The 18900-nt window shown below is 49.7% G+C and overlaps 1 protein-coding gene across 1 annotated transcript; it reads right to left on the bottom strand.

Annotated features, from left to right (window-relative positions):
- Window positions 1-489: 489 nt before the first annotated feature.
- Window positions 490-759, bottom strand: LOC108550556 (uncharacterized). Its single transcript, XM_017904306.1, has one exon. It carries the CDS (start codon window positions 757-759, stop codon window positions 490-492), a length of 270 nt encoding a protein of 89 aa, XP_017759795.1.
- Window positions 760-18900: the final 18141 nt, after the last annotated feature.

Raw genomic sequence — 18900 nt, 5'->3', positions numbered from 1 at the left:
GCGAGGCATAAATTCATAACCTTTAGGCTCGCAGTTAAAACGAACCAATTACTGGAACGACGGCCGTGTTCCAGCCTTGGAAACCGGGCATCCCACGAAATGGCCCCGGAGAAAGAACCCGGTGGCTCGATGAATACGATTTCTTCGTCGCTGACGAAAAACGTTACATCCCCTTGGCCGTTTTTCGTGGACAGGCAGGAGGTGGCTGGTCTCGAGCGGCGAGGACCATTAAGGATGGATATGAAAAAGGAGCGTCGCGAGGACGACCGGTGTAATTAGTATTGTAATGACAGCAGCGAGCGTACTGGGAACGAGCGCTCGAAACAATTATTCGATTAAGCAGATGGATAATCGTATGCAGCTGCTTCGGTTCGTTTACGCTTAACGATTAACGTTTTATTAATAGAACGGCACGCTGGAACATGGTTTTTCATCGGAGACATCCGAGTCTCCGAGGAGCAAACGGGGGGCACAGGCTCGCCCCTCGGTTCACCAGCTCCCCTCGGACGAGACTTCGCGGTCGTTGTCGTCGCTGTCGTCGCTGAATCGCGGTTCTCTGATCCTGTGCGTGATCGAGCCCGGTCTCTCCGTCGCCAGGACATAGGTGCCATGAGACGTCCTCTTGATCCGTCCCAGGGCGACTCCCGCCTTGAGAACCTCCATTACCAGGTAGCCGGCGCGCGCTTCGGTCATCTTCGTCTTCTTCAACACGTATCGCACGATACCCTCGAACGTGGTACCCTCCACGAAATCGTTCATCCCGGGCAGAGCTCTAGTTGCCACCTGCTGGAACGGGTTCGTTTCAATTTCGCTTTTTTGCGGTTTATAGACCATAATGGAAGAGGTCTATACGGGGTCTATACGAGCGTCGTTCGATCCGGGGAAAAAGAGCCTGCGAGTGTAATAACCTCTCATTTCGCGTAAATATCTTTTATGCGAGCCATTCGCCGGCCGGACCGATTAACCGCGAATTTTTTAAAATTGATAGACATATAAATAAATAAAGTTTATCGATTCGACGAAAATAAGCACCGCGGTAACGGTCGGAAGCAAAGGAATATCGGCGAGGAGGAATCACGCGAGTATCTCCTCCCTTTTAAGAGAGCAATATCGTTCTTATTGCTCGCATATTAATCTCGTAATTGAGATGTGGTTCCTGTCGTGCGGTCGCGCACGCAACTTCAACGACTCCGGCCATCGTCCGAGAACGTGGCCCGCCGTCGGGTGACACGCGACGGAGGAAGATGTCATGCGAAAAAAATATCCTTGGAAGCGAGGGGACGAAAGGAACGTCGACGAGGATGTGGTTACGGCCGGCAAGGACGATGATTAAAAATATCCTGAATTCCGGAGAACCGACCTACACAAACGGGCGACATCGATTCGAGGAACTCCGGACTTCAATTGTAGCTCGCAGTCGAGAGCCGATTGCTCGAAAAAAGGAACGGAGGTTGCTCGTTTTCAGGCGAACAACCACCTTGCGGAGCAATTAGCGAGCTGCCGCTTCGTGTCCTTTGTGTCGTTCGCGTATCAAAAATTTGTTAAATATATTTCTACGCTCGCAGAAGCTTCGCCTCTTCGCACAAAGAGGGAACGCCGTTCCCGTCTCTCGTGAAGATTCTACGAATAGCGGCTCGCGAGGTGCGCGTCCTCGATGACCAACGTTCCCCAGGGGTAGTGCGAGTTGGTTCACGGCCAACGACGAAGCAGAGTTTTTCGTCTGTCGGTATGGAAGCAGGTGATTCCTCGGCCTAATTGAAGGGCGCCCAGTGTGCCACGGCAACGTGTAATTATCGGGTAGAACGAGCTCGAGAATGTGGCGGTCGAAGCGAGAATAGAGACATTACTCCGCTGCTATTTTACTCCATCTTTTCCCTCCTGTTTCTTCCAGGTGGATAGAAGGTGGAGTTACCCACTCGCCTGTCCCACTTTACCCTCCCTCTTTCTAGCCGCTCTCTTCCGCTCCGAGTCGTCGGACCCGACGTCGATTCCCAGGAAAACAGCTGACAACGTCCCAAATCCACGAACGCGTGACCGAGTTGCGAGATCCTCGTGCGAGAAATCGGTACCCCGAGACAAAGGAATTCGATATCCCAATTTCGAAATGGTAGCTAAATTTCTAAAATTTTCTCCAACGATATTCGAACCCCAATCTTCCGATATTTCTCCAAACTCGATAGCCCCGAGATTCCGACAGACGCGTGTCCGACACCCCCTCGAATTTACGACCCTCTGAACACGGTCATTCGAAATACCAAATACCAGTCTCTGGGAAGAAAGGATCCCTTTCTTACGGTAAACGAAGGGGAGCTGGCTTCTATCGTAGGTCATCGAATCGATTCCATTTTCTTCCCATCTAACGATCGTCTGGAATTATTTTCCTGTTCCAAAGACGCGAAAGTTCGTTTGGACGATGGACGAGAGGTCGAGGGGGTCGGCTGGTCGCGAGGACACGGGCGACGCTGTTCGTCTGGGTGCCGCGATTAAAAGCGCCTAGTGACTGTTGGAGGCGCGAATGGCCGGAGATACGGAGGAAGATAAGATCAGCGATCGTGGGCGAGAGCAACTGCACGGCGCGGGAGGAGAGAAAAGAGGCAAGGAACGTGTCTTTATTCTCCGCGCACGGTTCTGTACCGCCGAAACGAACGAATTCATTTTTGCGCGGACAGGCAACATTCCCCCTTCCTGGAACCAGCTGCACTTCTCGCTAGTGTCGCGCCGTGTTTTTCGACCGTTCAATGGTGCCGTACGAGCTGCGTTTGAGGGAATACGTAACGAGTCCGTGGAACCGGTTCATGGTAACGAGAGGAAAAATTACACGCGGATTACAGGGTGTAAGTGTCGTCGAGATTGTAAAGCGTTCGGCGTCCGAGACGCGCCTTTTTCTTAATCGTATAAAATATCGATTTAACATCGGGCCAGTGAAAATAACTAACTTCGAAAAGGGGCGCCCCACAGTCGCCATTTGATAAAATTTCAAAGATCGATACTCGTTAATGTGTCAAATTTAAGATAACGTAACGGTGTTGGAGGTATCCAAATCGAATAATTCTATGTGTTAATTATTATACGAATTCCTATTTACTGCTCCAAAAAGTATCGTCAGCTTTATAGCAGAAAATCTTTGTAGCAGAAAACCTAACCTAACTCTTGCTCTTCTTTAGCCAAAAGATCGTCGAGTGCAAAGGGTTGAAATCATTGCGTATGCTTGATTATCTTTGTCTGGACATCGTAATCTAGGTGAGGGAAATATTCGGAAATATTCTGTGCGTGAATAAAAATAGCGTAAATAAAGTTTGTCAATATACGTACGACGGCTATCACGGTGCAAGGTACTGCGCGTTCGAGAAAAGAAGGCACACTGCGTTTACATCCCCACTACTGATTAATTCCCTTGATCACAGAAAACGGTGAACGATGATTTTTGTCACCATCTTTGGCCAATAATTGACGCTCACTGCCTGCGACGATACGAGTGTCAGTATAGTTGATCAGCCATCAAGCTGTAAACACGTTATGCCTTCTTTCCTCGAACGCGCTATATCTTTTTCTTCGTCCCATACAGTACTAACGCAATACAATATCGTCGATATACTCACCGTACACACACTCGTTACGCTTTTAAAGCTTCCCGGAAAATATATTTTCTTCTGCGTAAATTAAAATGGCGCATAAAAACTGGCGCGTAAATTGCGTTGTAATTTACCGCGTACTAAGAGTAGCGCGTAAATCAAGGCAGAGGTGTATTACACCGCGCGTTATAGATAATACCGAGTCTGATATTTACGATAACGATAGCTGATCGAGAGTATGCGGAGAAAGTAAAACGAAGAGGTAAATTGCGCATTGATACGCGTGACCGAATATTTTCGCGCGTGCATGGCGCATTACACGCGATAGTTTCAGCGTTACAACCTTACTGCTAATGGTATCCTTGGGGAATTCTCGGTCTCATAGGAGCACCGTCGGTACACTTGGCCTTTTAAGTGTCGAGGATAAACAAGCGAGTGTCTCGAATTGGCGAGCTTAATCGCGTCGCGGCGTAGAGCGCGCGAAACGCCCGCGGTGCCCTTTTTACGCTCCGCTCGCGAGCTGTCCGCTCCGGAGGAATCTCCCCATCTCCTAACGCTCGTCACGCGACGAAAACGAGGACCGAGACCAATTAACCCATCACCGCCGCTAATTGCCCTGACACGGGGTAAGTAGACGCTCTCTGGAAGCGGACTTCTGTATACGGACTATATTCCTTTCAACGATACCGATCAACGCACCGAGTTAATTAGACAGTCGAAATTCCCACTCGCTTCCGTTACAAACGCCGCCAGATACCTATTATCTTCCACCAGAAATTCCATCTGTCACGGAAAATTCGTATTTCTTTAAATTAATTCGAGATCAAGCGTAATCCGAGTCTATCGAGTACACCGTGACTCTCTCCTCAGTGGATCCCGCTGCCTCTGTCAATTTGCATACGCTATCCGGTTAAACACGTGTACCGATTATACCGTTTTCACCGACGACAGATCGGTGACTAATCGTTTCGCGTTTTAACTACGCGATGAAGTAGTATCGCGCAACCTGTGATTTCCAGCGTTTCTCCAGTCCGACGCGGTGTAATACTCGGTAATAACACGGAGACGCGTTGCCCGCAGTTTGCGCGTAATCGTGTAATTCCGTTTATCGAGACACACCGCTTTGAAATTACCGGAGAAACGCTAGAGATCGCGCGGCACGCTGTCATTTCGAGGCTAAAAATCCACGTAGAGGCTGAATAATCTCTGAAGACGCTGGCGCGTAGGCCTAAGCGCGTACGTGCGTGAAACGCGAGCGGGAGCGCGAGAACTAGCACGGTGCGTTGCACTCGAGAGCAAAAGGAGACGAATGAGAGCGAAACGAGGATAAGTTAATCGACGTCGCCCACGCTCGCGTGATCGGTAGCGTTTCCTTGCACGTAACACGGTTCGCGCTGGAAACGGCCGCACTGACAAGACCGGTGGATAGATAAAGCCTGGCGTTCGCCGCAGCGCTAACAAATCGGTGTTACATTCGTTACGCGAAACGCGGGGCACGTGGACGCGTTGCGAAAGCCGGAGCGTGAAAGCGAGCCACACGCGGGGTATGGGCCCTCCGCGCGCGTAAAACGGAGCCGTGGTGGCTGCGGACCCGTTGATCCCTCCCGAGCGCGCGATAGTCGCGGTCAACCATATAGTCACGGACTATTACCGTAACACCGCCGGACCCCCGCATGGCCCTCGCGGCACGGGAGAAAGGCCCCGCGCGCGGAAGATAGAGTCATTATGTCGGAGGGATAACTTTCCACCTGCGCCGCATAACTCGTCCAGGTAAATACTTGCGTGCGTGTGTGTGCCGTGGCGGCTGGGACTCGCTCGAATTCGTCGAAGAAGAAGAAGAAGAAGAAGCGGGTGCCAGCCACGGCGCGCGAGAATCTCGGGGCCTGTTGGCCAAACTGGGGATTCGAGGGCGGCGTAAATCATCGAAACGTTAGCATAATCTCGATCGTCCGAAGGAAAGGGAAGAAGGCCGCTTCCTGCGGTACGGTTTTGGTCAGCTGAGCGAGCGGCGAGAAAAAAGGATCCGAACGGATCGGCCCTTATCTTCCTGCCGATTTATGGGGCCGAAGACCCTTACCGTATCATCGTCCTCGTGCAATTTCGCTGTCACGATACGACCGGGCTAAGTTTTAAGGCTCGTAATTACACCTATAAAGTACGCGTGTCGGAGAGACCCGAGCACGGCCCGGGCCCTACGCGGTTCCGTTGCGAGCAACGCTTTTCGACCGGATACCGACCCCTGACGACGCTACATTGTGCGTCGGCCAATAAACGTCAGCCGCTCGCGCAGGTGCACGGAATTTCGCGGCGCGTCTTTCGCGGGAATCCTTAAGCCTGAGATACCGTGCGTCACGACGCTAACGACGATGCCGCCCGCTCCATTATGGCCAACGTCCGACGAGCTTTCGTTGGCTAATGAACGTAAATTCGATAATTTGCGGAGTCCCTTTAATTCTCGCCTCTTCCTCCTGTTTTCCCTCCCCTTTCCTCGCCGTATGACCTCGGTTCGGAGTTCGGTATCGTGACGAGCAATTTCGGGCTATTTCGCTTGGCGATTTTTCGCGACACCGTTGGAGATAGTCCCCGTGGGAGGAAAAATCCACGGAGAACAGTTAGAGCGGAGTGCACCGAACGATTACACCGGCATTTCCGATTAGCCACGTTTCTCCGTGTTTTAGCATCGCGCAGCCGATAGGCCGTGGTTCTTTTTCAGGTTATCATTACCATCTAATGACTGCTTTCTCGCGGACCATACGATACCGTGGAATTACGCGCCGCTCTTTGCCCTTTCCATCTTCTGGCCGGTGCTCTCGCGCGCGCGCGGTGACTGCCGGATGGCGCCATCCCCATCTCGCCGCGCGTTGCGACGCAACCATCCGCGCGCGCTCTCCCCGCTTCTTCGCCAGGATGTTATTACGTCACGGCGATCGGTAATTGGGATAGAGTCGTTAAACGAACAATGGGCGATCGACGGTAACGAATATGCACGAATAAATACGAGACATAATTGGCCGATGACCCGACTATCCGAGGCTAATAAACCGTGGCTGTGACTAATCATCCTCGATGACCAGATTTAATCGCGTAACGTGCATGATTTATCGCGGAGAACGAAGATCTCGTAGATTCGAATTACGCCTATGTACCTGTGCACGTGTACCGCGAGGTAGTGCTGCCGATTTCTGGCTGCAACGTCGTTCCCGAGACTAGTGGTGTCACGATACTGTTACGAGTTTCGTATATCCATTCAGTACTTGGCCCAGTAACAAGAGCGAATTGTAACTTGCGGAAAATAGCATGGGGCCTTCGTTACGAGGTTTCATTTATGATGCAAGTCTTCATTGTTTCGGTTGTTCCTACGGTGCTGCCTGTCGGTATCCCCTTGGTCGTTGAGCTGCGATAGGGTTGCAGGTAGAAGAACGAAAGGAAAAGGAAGGGATGAACGTTTCGTCCTGGGTCTGCTAGTGCATTCATCGGTAAGGTGTTCTAGCAGACCCAGTCTTAGACGGGGGATGCTTAAGCCTTTCACTGCTACAAACGTTGTATTATATGACAGAGCTTTGTATGTTAGAGCTGCGGAGTATATAATGCATGATATTATATCGTGCTCAAGTTTTTGTAAGATTTGAACAAAAATAAAATTTGTTAAATTAATTCGGGACAAGGCGTTTGCTATTTTCTTCGTAACTCAGGGGTGAGAAGGTTAACCGTTTGGTCTGCAACCACGCGTGAGACTCGTGGTCACGTTTTCGGGTCGAAACTGATTATGACGAGGCTGACACGCGGTACGTCGATTGGGTCGAAAGTGACTATCACGGGCCTGGCACGTGGTACGTCGGTCGGGTCGAAAGTGACTATCACGAGCCTAGCACGTGGTCGTCCGTGACATAGGAACTTGCATTTGTGGAAGTGGAGAATTCATCGAGAATTTGCGGGAAAGTCCTCGAACCTCCTTGAAGTTGAAGTCCATCTACTGCCAAGGGTGAGAATGGTCGCTACAATAGTATTCCGGCATCTTTCAGAATATTCGCAAAGCGTTCAACTCGTGTCCCTCTTCCGCTCGATCGTGTGTCTCCTGCCACGGAAGCTAAATCACCGTGATTACAGCGAGACGACCTATTCGCTGGAAACGAGTTCAGTAGGCCTGGCGTAAAAGAACGCGACGATACTCGAGCTGGATGATGATAAGGCACGCACATGCACGCGCTGCGCGAAGTCGCTTCCGACTACCCGACTGCCTCCGTCTCGTCTACAGGAAGCGAGCAATTCCCGACGGAGCCTAGACCCCCAAGAGATCGCATCGTAGCCTCGTGTACTATGAACGCAGGATTAATTAACAATTTATTTTCATTCGATCCATAAAACGCGACTCGATAATTTACCTTTGTAAATTTCTCCGTTTATCGTCGAATCGCTGTGAGAAGACGAGGAAGCCTCGAGATGAACTGGCGTAATGGCTACAACAGGATTAACCCTTTAACGACTTGTATAAAATCGCATAGTCGGCTGATCTCGAAATAACGACACTTGAGGAGAGATCCCGAAAGCGAGACTGGATCGGAAAATTCACTCGAATGGACATAAATTCTCGAATGATTTGCCATTATTGTTCCAACGCTGCTGTCGGCCTCGGCCAGCGGATGGCAATAAAATCGTCGGGATCGTTTACGAGCTCGCGATGTTCCGCCACCATCGCCATCATCGCCGACAACCAGTCGGGTAATCGTCGACACGGTACCACCGGATATCGTTCATCGCGCGAAAATCCACGCGTTCTCGGGATACTCGAGCGTGCATACGCGCGATTAATTTCACCGATGCGCTCCTTAATATTCCCCATCGATCCTGAAATCGATTCGAGCAATCATCTCGTGGAAAACGGGCAACATCTCGGCTCGCGAGGCAGGTAGTTCCGAAGGTTTCAACGAGGATAACTGAATTGGACCGCCTTCTTTCCCTCCCACTCTGCTCGTTCCATCTCGCCGCGATCCCGGCACGGCTAATAATAATTATGCTAGGAATCGGGATTTTTCGCGGGTAAAACCGGTCGGACGTCACCGGGTATTCGTGGACGGTGTACACGGAGGCGAGAGAGGATGGTCGGTAGCGCTGCTATCAAACCTGACAAATAACGTGGACATAATTCCCCTTTGAGGGAACGGGGGGCAACGAAAGTTGGAGAAGGTTACCGGTGGCTAGATTGCGCGAATATCCTCGGACAAATGGAAGCCGTAAGGGCCGCTGACTGAGGAATGTCATTATCGATAGGAAGAAATATTCAGCCGCTCGAAGGCGTAAGCGAGTGGAATGAAATAGCCGCTTCTATGGAACCGAAGGCCGGTGTGCCTGGGTAATGCGATTCGTCTGCAATCGGTATCGAGAAAGGCGGAATAATCGCGCGCGACTTGGTCGCGTTCCGCTCCTGAGACTGTCCACGATCGGGTAAAAAGTAAAGCCGCATTAACGCGAGAAGGCTTATTAGCGGGGCGGAAAAAGCCGAGAAACGAAGCGTCTTTAAAGCCGGAGAAGAAAGGGCGAAAAGGAAGAAGAGGACGCGTAGCCCCGTAACCGAGAGAAGCGTAAGAAAGGAAGGGAGGCCACCCTGCTCGGGGATTACCATAAACACTCGGCTCGGTCGTGCATGCGCGTTAGTGCACCACTAGCAAATACACGTGTAAATCCCGTGTTTCAGCTCTTATTCCGCTTCTCCGCCTCCACTCGCGTCCTCCGCCTCCGCTACCGGCCCCGGCTCCCCTTCGATCCCCTACTTCGCTCCCCGTTGCAACTTCTCGGCAGCCTCTTTCCTGCCCTTTCCTTCGTCCTCCATCGGCCGAGCCTCCTCGTGGTGCTCGTGCCGGTGCACGACCAACGAATCGGCAAAAAGAAGCCCCGGTGTATCGCGGTCGCGTGACTTTCATGCTCGCCGGCCTGTCCTCGCCTCTCTTTCTCTCCTCTCTCTTTCGCTCTCACCGTCCCGACGCGATGCTCTAGCGTCCGCGAGATCTGGGCCAGTGCCGTATCTCCGCTCTGGGCCACTTTTTCCCTCGAATGGGAAAGTCGAGGTCGCGTGACTCTCCTTTTACGACCGATCTCGATCTCGATCTCGATCTCGATCCCGATCCGCGACCGTTCGCGTAGATAGGAAAAATGGAATCCATCGAAGCCGATTTTCGCGAGCGCGTTGAATAACAGCCGAGTACTCGGTCGTCGTTCATGCGAGGTGCATAAATCAGGACAATTGTATCGTGGCTACCAAACCGAGCTGCCTGGGCAGCAGCGATCATCGATATCGGAAAGAGAGCCACATCGAAATGTCACGGGATCCGTGGCAAAAGTTGCGTTAGCGGCTGGCCGCAGCCGCGTTCCGTCTATTGGATTCAAAGCAGAGAGGCCTGTTTACCATATATTTTCCAGGGAAAGCATTGTCAGCTCGGAAACGGGGGAATACAAAAGCGCACGATGAAAGATAGCCGGTAGGGCCGCGAACGGGCGAAACGCCATTACGCGTGCGCTCGTGAACGGGACATTAAGGCAGGCGAAATGAATGTTCTGCCCGCGGAACGTTCGATCCGCCGCATAAATAACCCCGGCTCGCGCGAGTGCCCGTGTGCGCTCCGCTCCGCGCCACGCCGCGGCTGGTTTTCTCGTTAAAGAAGCGTAGCTACGCTACTGTGTCGCGCCGCGGTAGGTTTCCTAGATCTGGAACAAACGATCGGCAGGAATCGGCGCGCGAGCCTTTCCTATCTGCCTCTTCGGCCTCCGCTTCGCGGAATTTCACCGGGCTATTTAGGCGCTCGGGGACGAAGCGGATCGCGACGCGGAATCGATGCGATTTGTCCGCCGACTGGTTTAATCGTCGCAATTAACACCCGTGCAACAGGATCATTTATCGGCTTATCGATTACGAACCGGCGGCTCGTTTCTGCGAATCGTGTTACGACGTCCATATCCAGTGGTACTTTCTCGCGCGAGGGGGGCTTCGAGATGTTTGAGTAACGCGAGATGTTTGCGAATACTTTTGCTATCTCGGTGTAGATACGCGGTGTAGTTCGTGTGAGACCATTCTGTGTCTCCGGTTCCACAGAGCTATGAGAAGATAGTGAAACTTCGCTCCATACGATTTGTAGGAAATTATGAAGTAACTAAGGAATTTCACACTTTGCACTCGACAGGTGACTCTTTAATCGGATTCTAAAGATCGGTGTTAATTAATATATCAAATTTAAAATTAGCCAACGATGCGTGGAATGTCGAAATAAAATAATTCCACTTATTAATTTGCATACGATTTCTTATTTACCGTTTTAAAAATATCGTCGACTGTGGCAGAAAGTCTTGGAATGACCATTTTTCTGTAACGAAAAGATCGCCGAGTGCAGAGGGTTAAATTATAATCCTAGGAGACAGGATACATCGATTCGTACGATTCTGTGTATTCGGAAACACCGAGGAAAAATGACACCAGCGGTATGTAAGCGAGAATTACGTAGATGTGTATACATGGGAGATGAGAATTGCTTAAAAAGGCAAAGTTTGCTGGAAATTCCCACGCGCGATTCTCGTGACAACGCGTTCGCCAAGATGAAGTCCGAGTCTAGAATCGATTGTGACACCAGATATATGTATACCACGTCGTGTCTGATTGCGAGACTAAAATAAAGCAAGCGCGCGTGTGCATATTTCATAAAATGTAAATTATTTAAAAAGATCGTTTGGTTATGGACGAAACGCCAGTAACATCGGCTAGAAAGCACTCTCTATACGGTTAACAGGACGACGACTGCGATACACCATGGAGAATAACGAGGCGATGAAAAGAGCTTGGCGAAATGGTAACCCAGTAACCCAATACACGAGCGAGAACATCTGAAGCTGAACTGGTACTCTCTCGTCTCTGTCGCCCCTTGGGGTACCTGCTGGTCGCGCGGTGGTTTCTTCTCGCGGCCGAAGAAAAAGCTTGACCGTCCGTGGGCGACGGTGAATCAGCCGGCATCCTCGCGGATTATCGTCTCGCGACGTAACGACAAGTGCGGCTCGGCGAGGAGGAATTCTCGAAACGTGCCGCATCGAATCGGTTTTCGACTGAGGTACCGTTGCCGATGGCTCGTCGCGTGGGTCGTCTATGTCTTATCGCGGAGTTTAACCGCGGAGGAAACGATCGCCACGTGGGACGCTGATGATTCACGGCGCAGTAACCGCACTGTACATGATAATTACGCACCAATTAACGTGTCGAGGACTCGTACTCGTAAGGAATAACGCTAATTTATGCGAAGGAGGGAGAAACGCGCTGGAATACGATGTAATACGCGTAATCTCGAGGAACGTGACCTCTGGAACGTGGCACAGATCTCCTCCCCCGACCACGTTCGAATGTGAAATATCCGGGGATAAAGGGAATAAAAAGAAGAAAAAGGACGAAAGAGCAAACGATCCGCGCTTAAGCCGCTCGTCGAACCGTGACTCTCTATGGTCTAGGCCGACGACGGTCTAGAATCGACGACGTGAAACGCGAGAGGACGCGAGGCGGAGAGATTTTCGCGCTGGTGGTCCACGATTCTTATCGGGCCATTTCTCTTATCCGTCGCTCGATCCATTGTATCCGCGCTGGTCGTGGCGATCGTGGCGCACCAATTAAATTAAAGCCAATGGCCTTCCTATCGAGGATCGTGGCGCGAGGGGGCCCCGGCCACGTGTCCTCCTCGGGGAAAAGCGTCGCCGCTTAAAGTACGGCGAGCATTACCGCCCCGGCGTCGATGACTTATTGCGGGACGCGGGACTAACGTGTAGTTACGCGCACTCGTAATCATTCCTACACATGTTATAATTATCGTTGCGTGGCCGATTAATCACGGAGCCGGGCGACGTGCACCCGAGCCCGTATTACTTCGCTTCCGACCCCGTGGACCTGCCAGCTCCTCTCGCCTCGTGAATTCGCGTCCGGCGATGATTTCGATTGTCCGAGAGGTTCTCGCCACCACGTATGCGCCTACATACGTGTCCTCGTCCCTTCGATGCCATTCTTAACGGTATATCTCCGAACAACGCCTCGATACGCCGTCGTAAATAATAACATACCGCGATCGCCATGCATTCCTCCAGCGGTAATTGTTACGCGCGCACGAGCTTTTATCGCTGGCTTATCGAAATGATACCCTCCGCATCTCTCGCCGCTGTCCTCGCGAGATTGAATTTAGATTAGAAGCTCGTACTCGCGAAGATATTCGGAAAGGGGGTCTTTTCGGGTATTTTCGCGCTTCCAGCTATGAATAGCATCGCGCATTGCGCTATATTCATTATTGAAATTTGTTAAAGGAATAGTGGGAATAGTCAGTGGAAACATTGGGAAAACCGTATACATCTATGTTGAACGCGTGAACGGTTAGAACTGGCCAGTTTAGGGCCACACAGGTCACAAGACGTCTCCAGAAAACAGGGGACAAAACACAAAACGTGAGGGAAGGGATCGCCCCTTAAGGGATTGCTAGGATATAGAGTTTACTTCACTATTTAATTTTACTACAGCAAAATTGGATAATAAACTTTGGGAGAATTGACTTCTCCGGTGATCGGGAGCCATATTTTTATATCCGAGCACCCCATCGTCTTCGCAGGGGGCATGCGTGGTGGAACGCTCTCGAGGGTTCTGGTCCTCCAAAACCTCGATCCACGACACGTGCACCCGTGTCTTGTTATGTGTGTACCCCATAGACTTTTTTCCTTGTTGGAGGTACACGTCGCTGAATACTCTCAATAGTTCTGATTTTTCTAGAACCGCGATCCTCGATTCGGTACCCCTGCGCCATTTTTGTGACTGGTCATCGAACGCTCTGGATCTTCCGGGGTCGCTATAAAATTATCGCAGGGCAGTACGAATTTAGGAAATCGCGTATTTATTCTCTATATAGACAAGTGTACATTGGACTGTGTTATAGTCGATGTTCATTCAACGCGAAAGCGAGCGACGAGGATAGACTACCGCGATGTAAACATTAGATTCCTACCGGTCGCCGCTGCTCTTTCGTTTCATCGACAATACGTTCTAGAACTAATCCCTCGGCGACTCGACGTCACGGTTCGTCCTTGTATTTGCGTACCGTTCAGTTTCCGGCTGGCCTTCCCTGTGTGTGCCTCGTAGCGCGTCGCGTCGCGAAACTTCGCATAACCTCTACAGCCACGTGCGTGACAAAGGATTCTTCGTCTGCAAAATGGCTGCGTACCTCGCGATCCACCGTGCAACGAGGTAAGTCGAATTAACCGTACTTATTAATGCGTTTCGAAGAATCTATGGCGTGTCGATATACAAAGGCCCAAGCGACCGATTTTGGCACGGAATTTGGGGAGAAGGGAAGAGTGGGGGAACGAACCCTTTCCTTCTTCTTCAAATTTCGCCGCGATCTAATCTCCGGGATTAATTAGCAGTCGATGAACCTCGATTCTGTAATTTTAGCCTCGGAATTTTTATCGTTTGCGAGATGTCGATGAATAAATTTTGGTAGGACACGCGGGATATTACTTGTACGTACATACTCGTGGCAACGCGTGCGTCAGTTAGGCAAATATACAGATACGTGGTCCGTAATAGGTCGTAGGATAAGGACAAACCGAGTACGATTTTATCACACGTGTAGAATAGGTACAACGTAATTCCGCATTAGCAGAATACACGGACGATACACACGGATGATACACACATATGATTCACATCAGTCGGTCGGGAACGAGCTCTCGTAACGTAAACACTCAGTCCTAAGCGCATCTTACATTATATTAAATATAGTGTCCATAATACAAAACTGAATATCCGAAGCAATCTGGCTATACTCATAACGAATCGACAGAATTATTTCCTCGCAGTGACTATACCAGCGAATAAGTGGAAAGTCTCATAAGAATATCTTCCTCGTGGAAAACTGAAAGCTAGGAAACGAGTATAAATATTTCTATAATACCATCATTCATAACGATTTATTTCGTTATTATTTCCGGTTATAAAACTGTCGTTGATATCCCATACTTGTACACTCGAATCCCAAATTGAACGGTTACTCGAGAACCCCGTATAAGCGTTTACATCTCGCGATGATCGAATTTTTTAGTCGGATACGTAGATCAGCAAGGACGGAAAGCTGAAAAGAAATTTGTGTAGCATAGGTGTGTAGGATAGATAAGAAGTAGGGAGACTGTGATAATTGCCACGAACAATTCCAAATTGAAAGCTTACTCGAGAACCCGTACACGCGTTTACATCTCGCGATGATCGAATTTCTTAATCGGATGAACAACGATGGGAGGCTGAAAAGAAATTTATGTAGCATAGATGTAGCATAGGTAAGACCTAGGAAGATTGTCATAATTGCCAGGAACAATTCCAAATTGAACGCTTACTCGAGAACCCGTACACGCGTTTACATCTCGCGATGATCGAATTTTTTAGTCGGATACGTAGATCAGCAAGGACGGAAAGCTGAAAAGAAATTTCTGTAGCATAGGTATAGGATAAATAAGAAGTAGGAAGACTGTGATAATTGCCAGGAACAATTGCCGGGGCTGGTCGCAAGCGAGAAGAAGCGAGTTGCCTAGCTACTCTCGGCGGTTAGTCGTTAGACTGAACTCAAGGGCGTGAATGCCGCTGGAATTCACGCGAGATTAAGCGCCACGAACGCTAAGCGAGCAGCCGCGAGCAATCGCCGTAAACGCGAAGATTTCGCCGAGCGAGGCGAGCGAGCCTCGGGGTGATACCCTTTTGGATACCAACGAAATCTCCACTCGTTTACTCCCCACGATAATTACCCCCTTTTACGAGGCCAACGTGTATTTCAGCCATCGCGAAACGGAGTACTCGTCGAGGAAATTACCTCGGTATTCCGATCAATCGTTGTATCGTTTGTCGCGTGCACGAACCCTCCGGGATCGCGTCCTTTCGGATACCGAACCTCGTTTCGTTACCTCCAGCGATAATTATTTTCCGGGGCACACGCGTATTACAGAGAAACGGGTACTCTTGGAAAATTACAATTTCTATCCGGATCACGTTTCACCCATTTGCATCGTTACGCGGAATAATCCACACCCGATAATTGTGTCTTATCTGTTTTATATTTATTTATCGTACAGTAAACTTTGAATTTCGGATTTCGAATTTTTACAATTTTCTAAATGAAAAGCTGTCTTTATTTTCTACTATTTGCGGTGCACACGCGTTTTCCAGAGAAACTGGTACTCGTGGAAAATTATAATTTCTAGCCGGATCACGTTTAACCCATTTGCATCGTTACGCGGGATAATCCACACCCGATAATTGTGTCTTATCTGTTTTATATTTATTTATCGTACAGTAAACTTTGAATCTTGGATTTCGAATTTTTACAATTTTTTAAATGGAAGACTGTCTTTATTTTCTACTATGAAAATTTCTAAGTAGAAATTAAAGCCAGTCGTGTGAAAGTACAGATTTTGTGCTTGATATTGGTCCCACAAGTGTTACCGTAAGATTTCTCCTCGCGAAGTTATGGCTGTTCAAATATGAACATAGTGTATACTCAATTTTGCTCTTCACAGTACGTATAATTTTTGAAAAAATATAAATGAGTTTGTTCGATACGCTTAATTTCAATCAGAAGATTGCAGGAACTCTCCTCAGCGCGAAGATGCAAATGGGTTAACCCTGCGGTGATGTTTCGTACACGAACCAGAAATTTCAAAATCTCGACTCGTTATCCTCGAGATAATCACCCCTCGTTTACCTGTTCGTCGCGTGTCCGACACTCGATCGTTCGAGATTTCCGAAATTTGCATTTGCGGTTGGATCGATCACCGATGTATCCCTTCGCGCGAAGCTTTCCGAACTGACAGTTCTTCGTACATCTCGATTAGTCATCTTCTCTTAACCCTTTGGTCTATAATCACGTATGAGACTCGTGATCAAGCTTTCGAGCCAAAACTGATTATCACGAGCCTGGCCCGTGGTACATCGATCGGGTCGAAACTGGCTATCACGGGCCTAGTTCGTGGTACGTCGGCCGATCCAAATATAAACACCACGTGTCACGACGCCTATGATTTCTCGATATTCCCCACTTCGATTATTAATATTGATCATTTGTTCTTTAATTTTCATATTTTATAAAATTAACTTTTCCCCAATTATATTTTTCTAATAGGTACGACACCCCACGTAAGTCGTACGCGATTGGTACAACTTAACCACTTGCGGTGGCAAGGAATTCACAGACGAGTGTGCCAGAACGGTCCAGTGTTTCTGTAACAATTGCCTAACGACGTGTATACCACGTCGTTGGCGATTCTGTGACAAAAGCATTACGACGTGTGTGACACGTCTTTCCAGCGCAAGTGGTTAAGACAGATTTGCCGAGCCATGGAATGACTCTAAAGCTCGGCAGTTCTGGCTATGTTTTGGGATCACGTTGTTGAATCTTAATTATTTGAGTCCCAAGCAGCGCGATATCCGCTCTTCAGTCGAAGAGGCGCGCTCAACTTTGTTGAAGCACGTACGTCACATAGGCACCAACAAGCACTATCGCGATGATTGGGATTTTTCCACATAAAATTAAACAAGCGCTATCGCGCCGTTTGGACTACTTCGCACTCGATTAAGATAAGCGTTATCACGTTGTTCGGGGTTTTTCGACCGTGCTCTTCCAGAAGCCTCTGGGACTCAAACGGTTAACCATTTGAGTCCCAAGCAGAACGATACGGCTCTTCAGATTTTGTGTCGAAAAATCCCAGTACATTTCGAGCGCTATGGACAACTGACGGTGCTATCATTGACTGTCAAAGTGGCGTGTTCGATTTTACTGACGCACGTACGTCACATGGCACCAATAAGCGCTATTGCGCCGATTGGGATTTGTCCACATAAAATTAAACAAACGCTATCGCGCCATTTGAGCTTCTTCTCACTCGATTAAAACAAGCGCTATCGTGCTGTTGGTGATTTTTCGATCGTGTTCTTTTAAAAGCCTGTGGGACTGAAACGGTTAAATGATAGGGCAAGGGGTTAATAATCACCCCGTGTTACACGCCCAAGCCGTGTCGCGGATATCGCGATCGGTATTCCGATCAATCGTATGGTTTGTCGCGTGCAGCGGCAACGGCTGTCGAACTCGTTTTACCACCGATCGTGTAACTCGTTACGATCGTTATTAACGCTTCCTACGCGGTGCGCCTGGCATTCCTCGCGCCCCGACGCATACGAACCCGTACACGTGAGCGGTCTTAAGTTACCACGGGCATACACGGGATTACCGATGAAGTAATACAGTTATCGCACAGCATCCCTGCTCACCTGCGCGCAAGGTGAGGTTCAAGTACGCGACCGCGATAGGACTTATCGAGCGATCGAGAGCCGCTCGTGCCTCTCTCGATTCCGCGATCCTCCACGCCCACGCGCGCTCGCTATTCGGTGTGCAGCCACGGAAGCGAGTCGTAGAGGTTGCTACCACTCAACCGCGAGGGAATCTCGAAACGGAGCTAATGGGATTGGCCGTATAACGAAACGCGATAAATAGGCGTGGAATTCGAAGCGGTCAGGCTACACGCTCCGCTACGAGGCAACGCGGATCAGCTCGACTGGATTCAGGGATGGGATATTAATAGGCACGATTGGAGGTGTTTCCACGCGAAAGCGAGGATTAGATTTAGCCAGCTACGAAACACCGGTTCTGGATTCATCGGCCGGGTCAAGCACGCTGATCACGCGTAGACCGGTTACGTGGGCGGTTAAATGGGAAACGCGTGTATCAGGAATTTTCCCCATCCATTCAACCGAAGGAGAGAAAAGGGAGAGAGAATTATCTGGCCGAAAACCAGTAGAGTGCTTTGTCACGCTTATCTAACGCGGTGAAACGTTTGCGAAGGGACTGGCCCCGGTTGACGACGCGTTATGACGATAAAGATATAACCTCGTCCACGGTTGTCAAACGCGTTGCCGCGGACACGTTTACAAGGTGTTCGAAACGGCTTAGAACGTATTTTATCGCGTCCCACGTTTCGCCAACTGGTTCTCGACTTCCTCGTTTTCTCCCCGATCTCGGCCATTACCGGTCAACGAAATCTCGTTTTCGGCTCCGCCTCGACCGAATTCGCGCGAGCTTCGTTGTTCTCGGATTAGGCGTCGGGTCGCTGGAAAAGGAGAGAAAAGTAGAGAAAAGGGAAGGAGGAAAGAGGAGTATAGACAAGGATCGGGCGATTGTAAATTAATCGGCGTTTCGGTTTCGAGAAACACACGCGTGTACGGCGCGTGTATATATATACAGCGGATATTGATGCGTTCTCCAACGCGCCCACGTGAATTTCTTCGTACAAT

The sequence above is a fragment of the Eufriesea mexicana genome, unplaced genomic scaffold, assembly GCF_001483705.2.
Source record: "Eufriesea mexicana isolate 0111107269 unplaced genomic scaffold, ASM148370v2 scaffold2839, whole genome shotgun sequence".
Classification (NCBI taxonomy): Eukaryota; Metazoa; Arthropoda; class Insecta; order Hymenoptera; family Apidae; genus Eufriesea; species Eufriesea mexicana.
This window is presented reverse-complemented; position numbering and strand designations above follow the sequence as displayed.

What these genes read in the sequence shown, in the direction of transcription:
- LOC108550556 (XM_017904306.1), bottom strand. Translation starts at nt 759, where the DNA reads ATGAACGATTTCGTGGAGGGTACCACGTTCGAGGGTATCGTGCGATAC.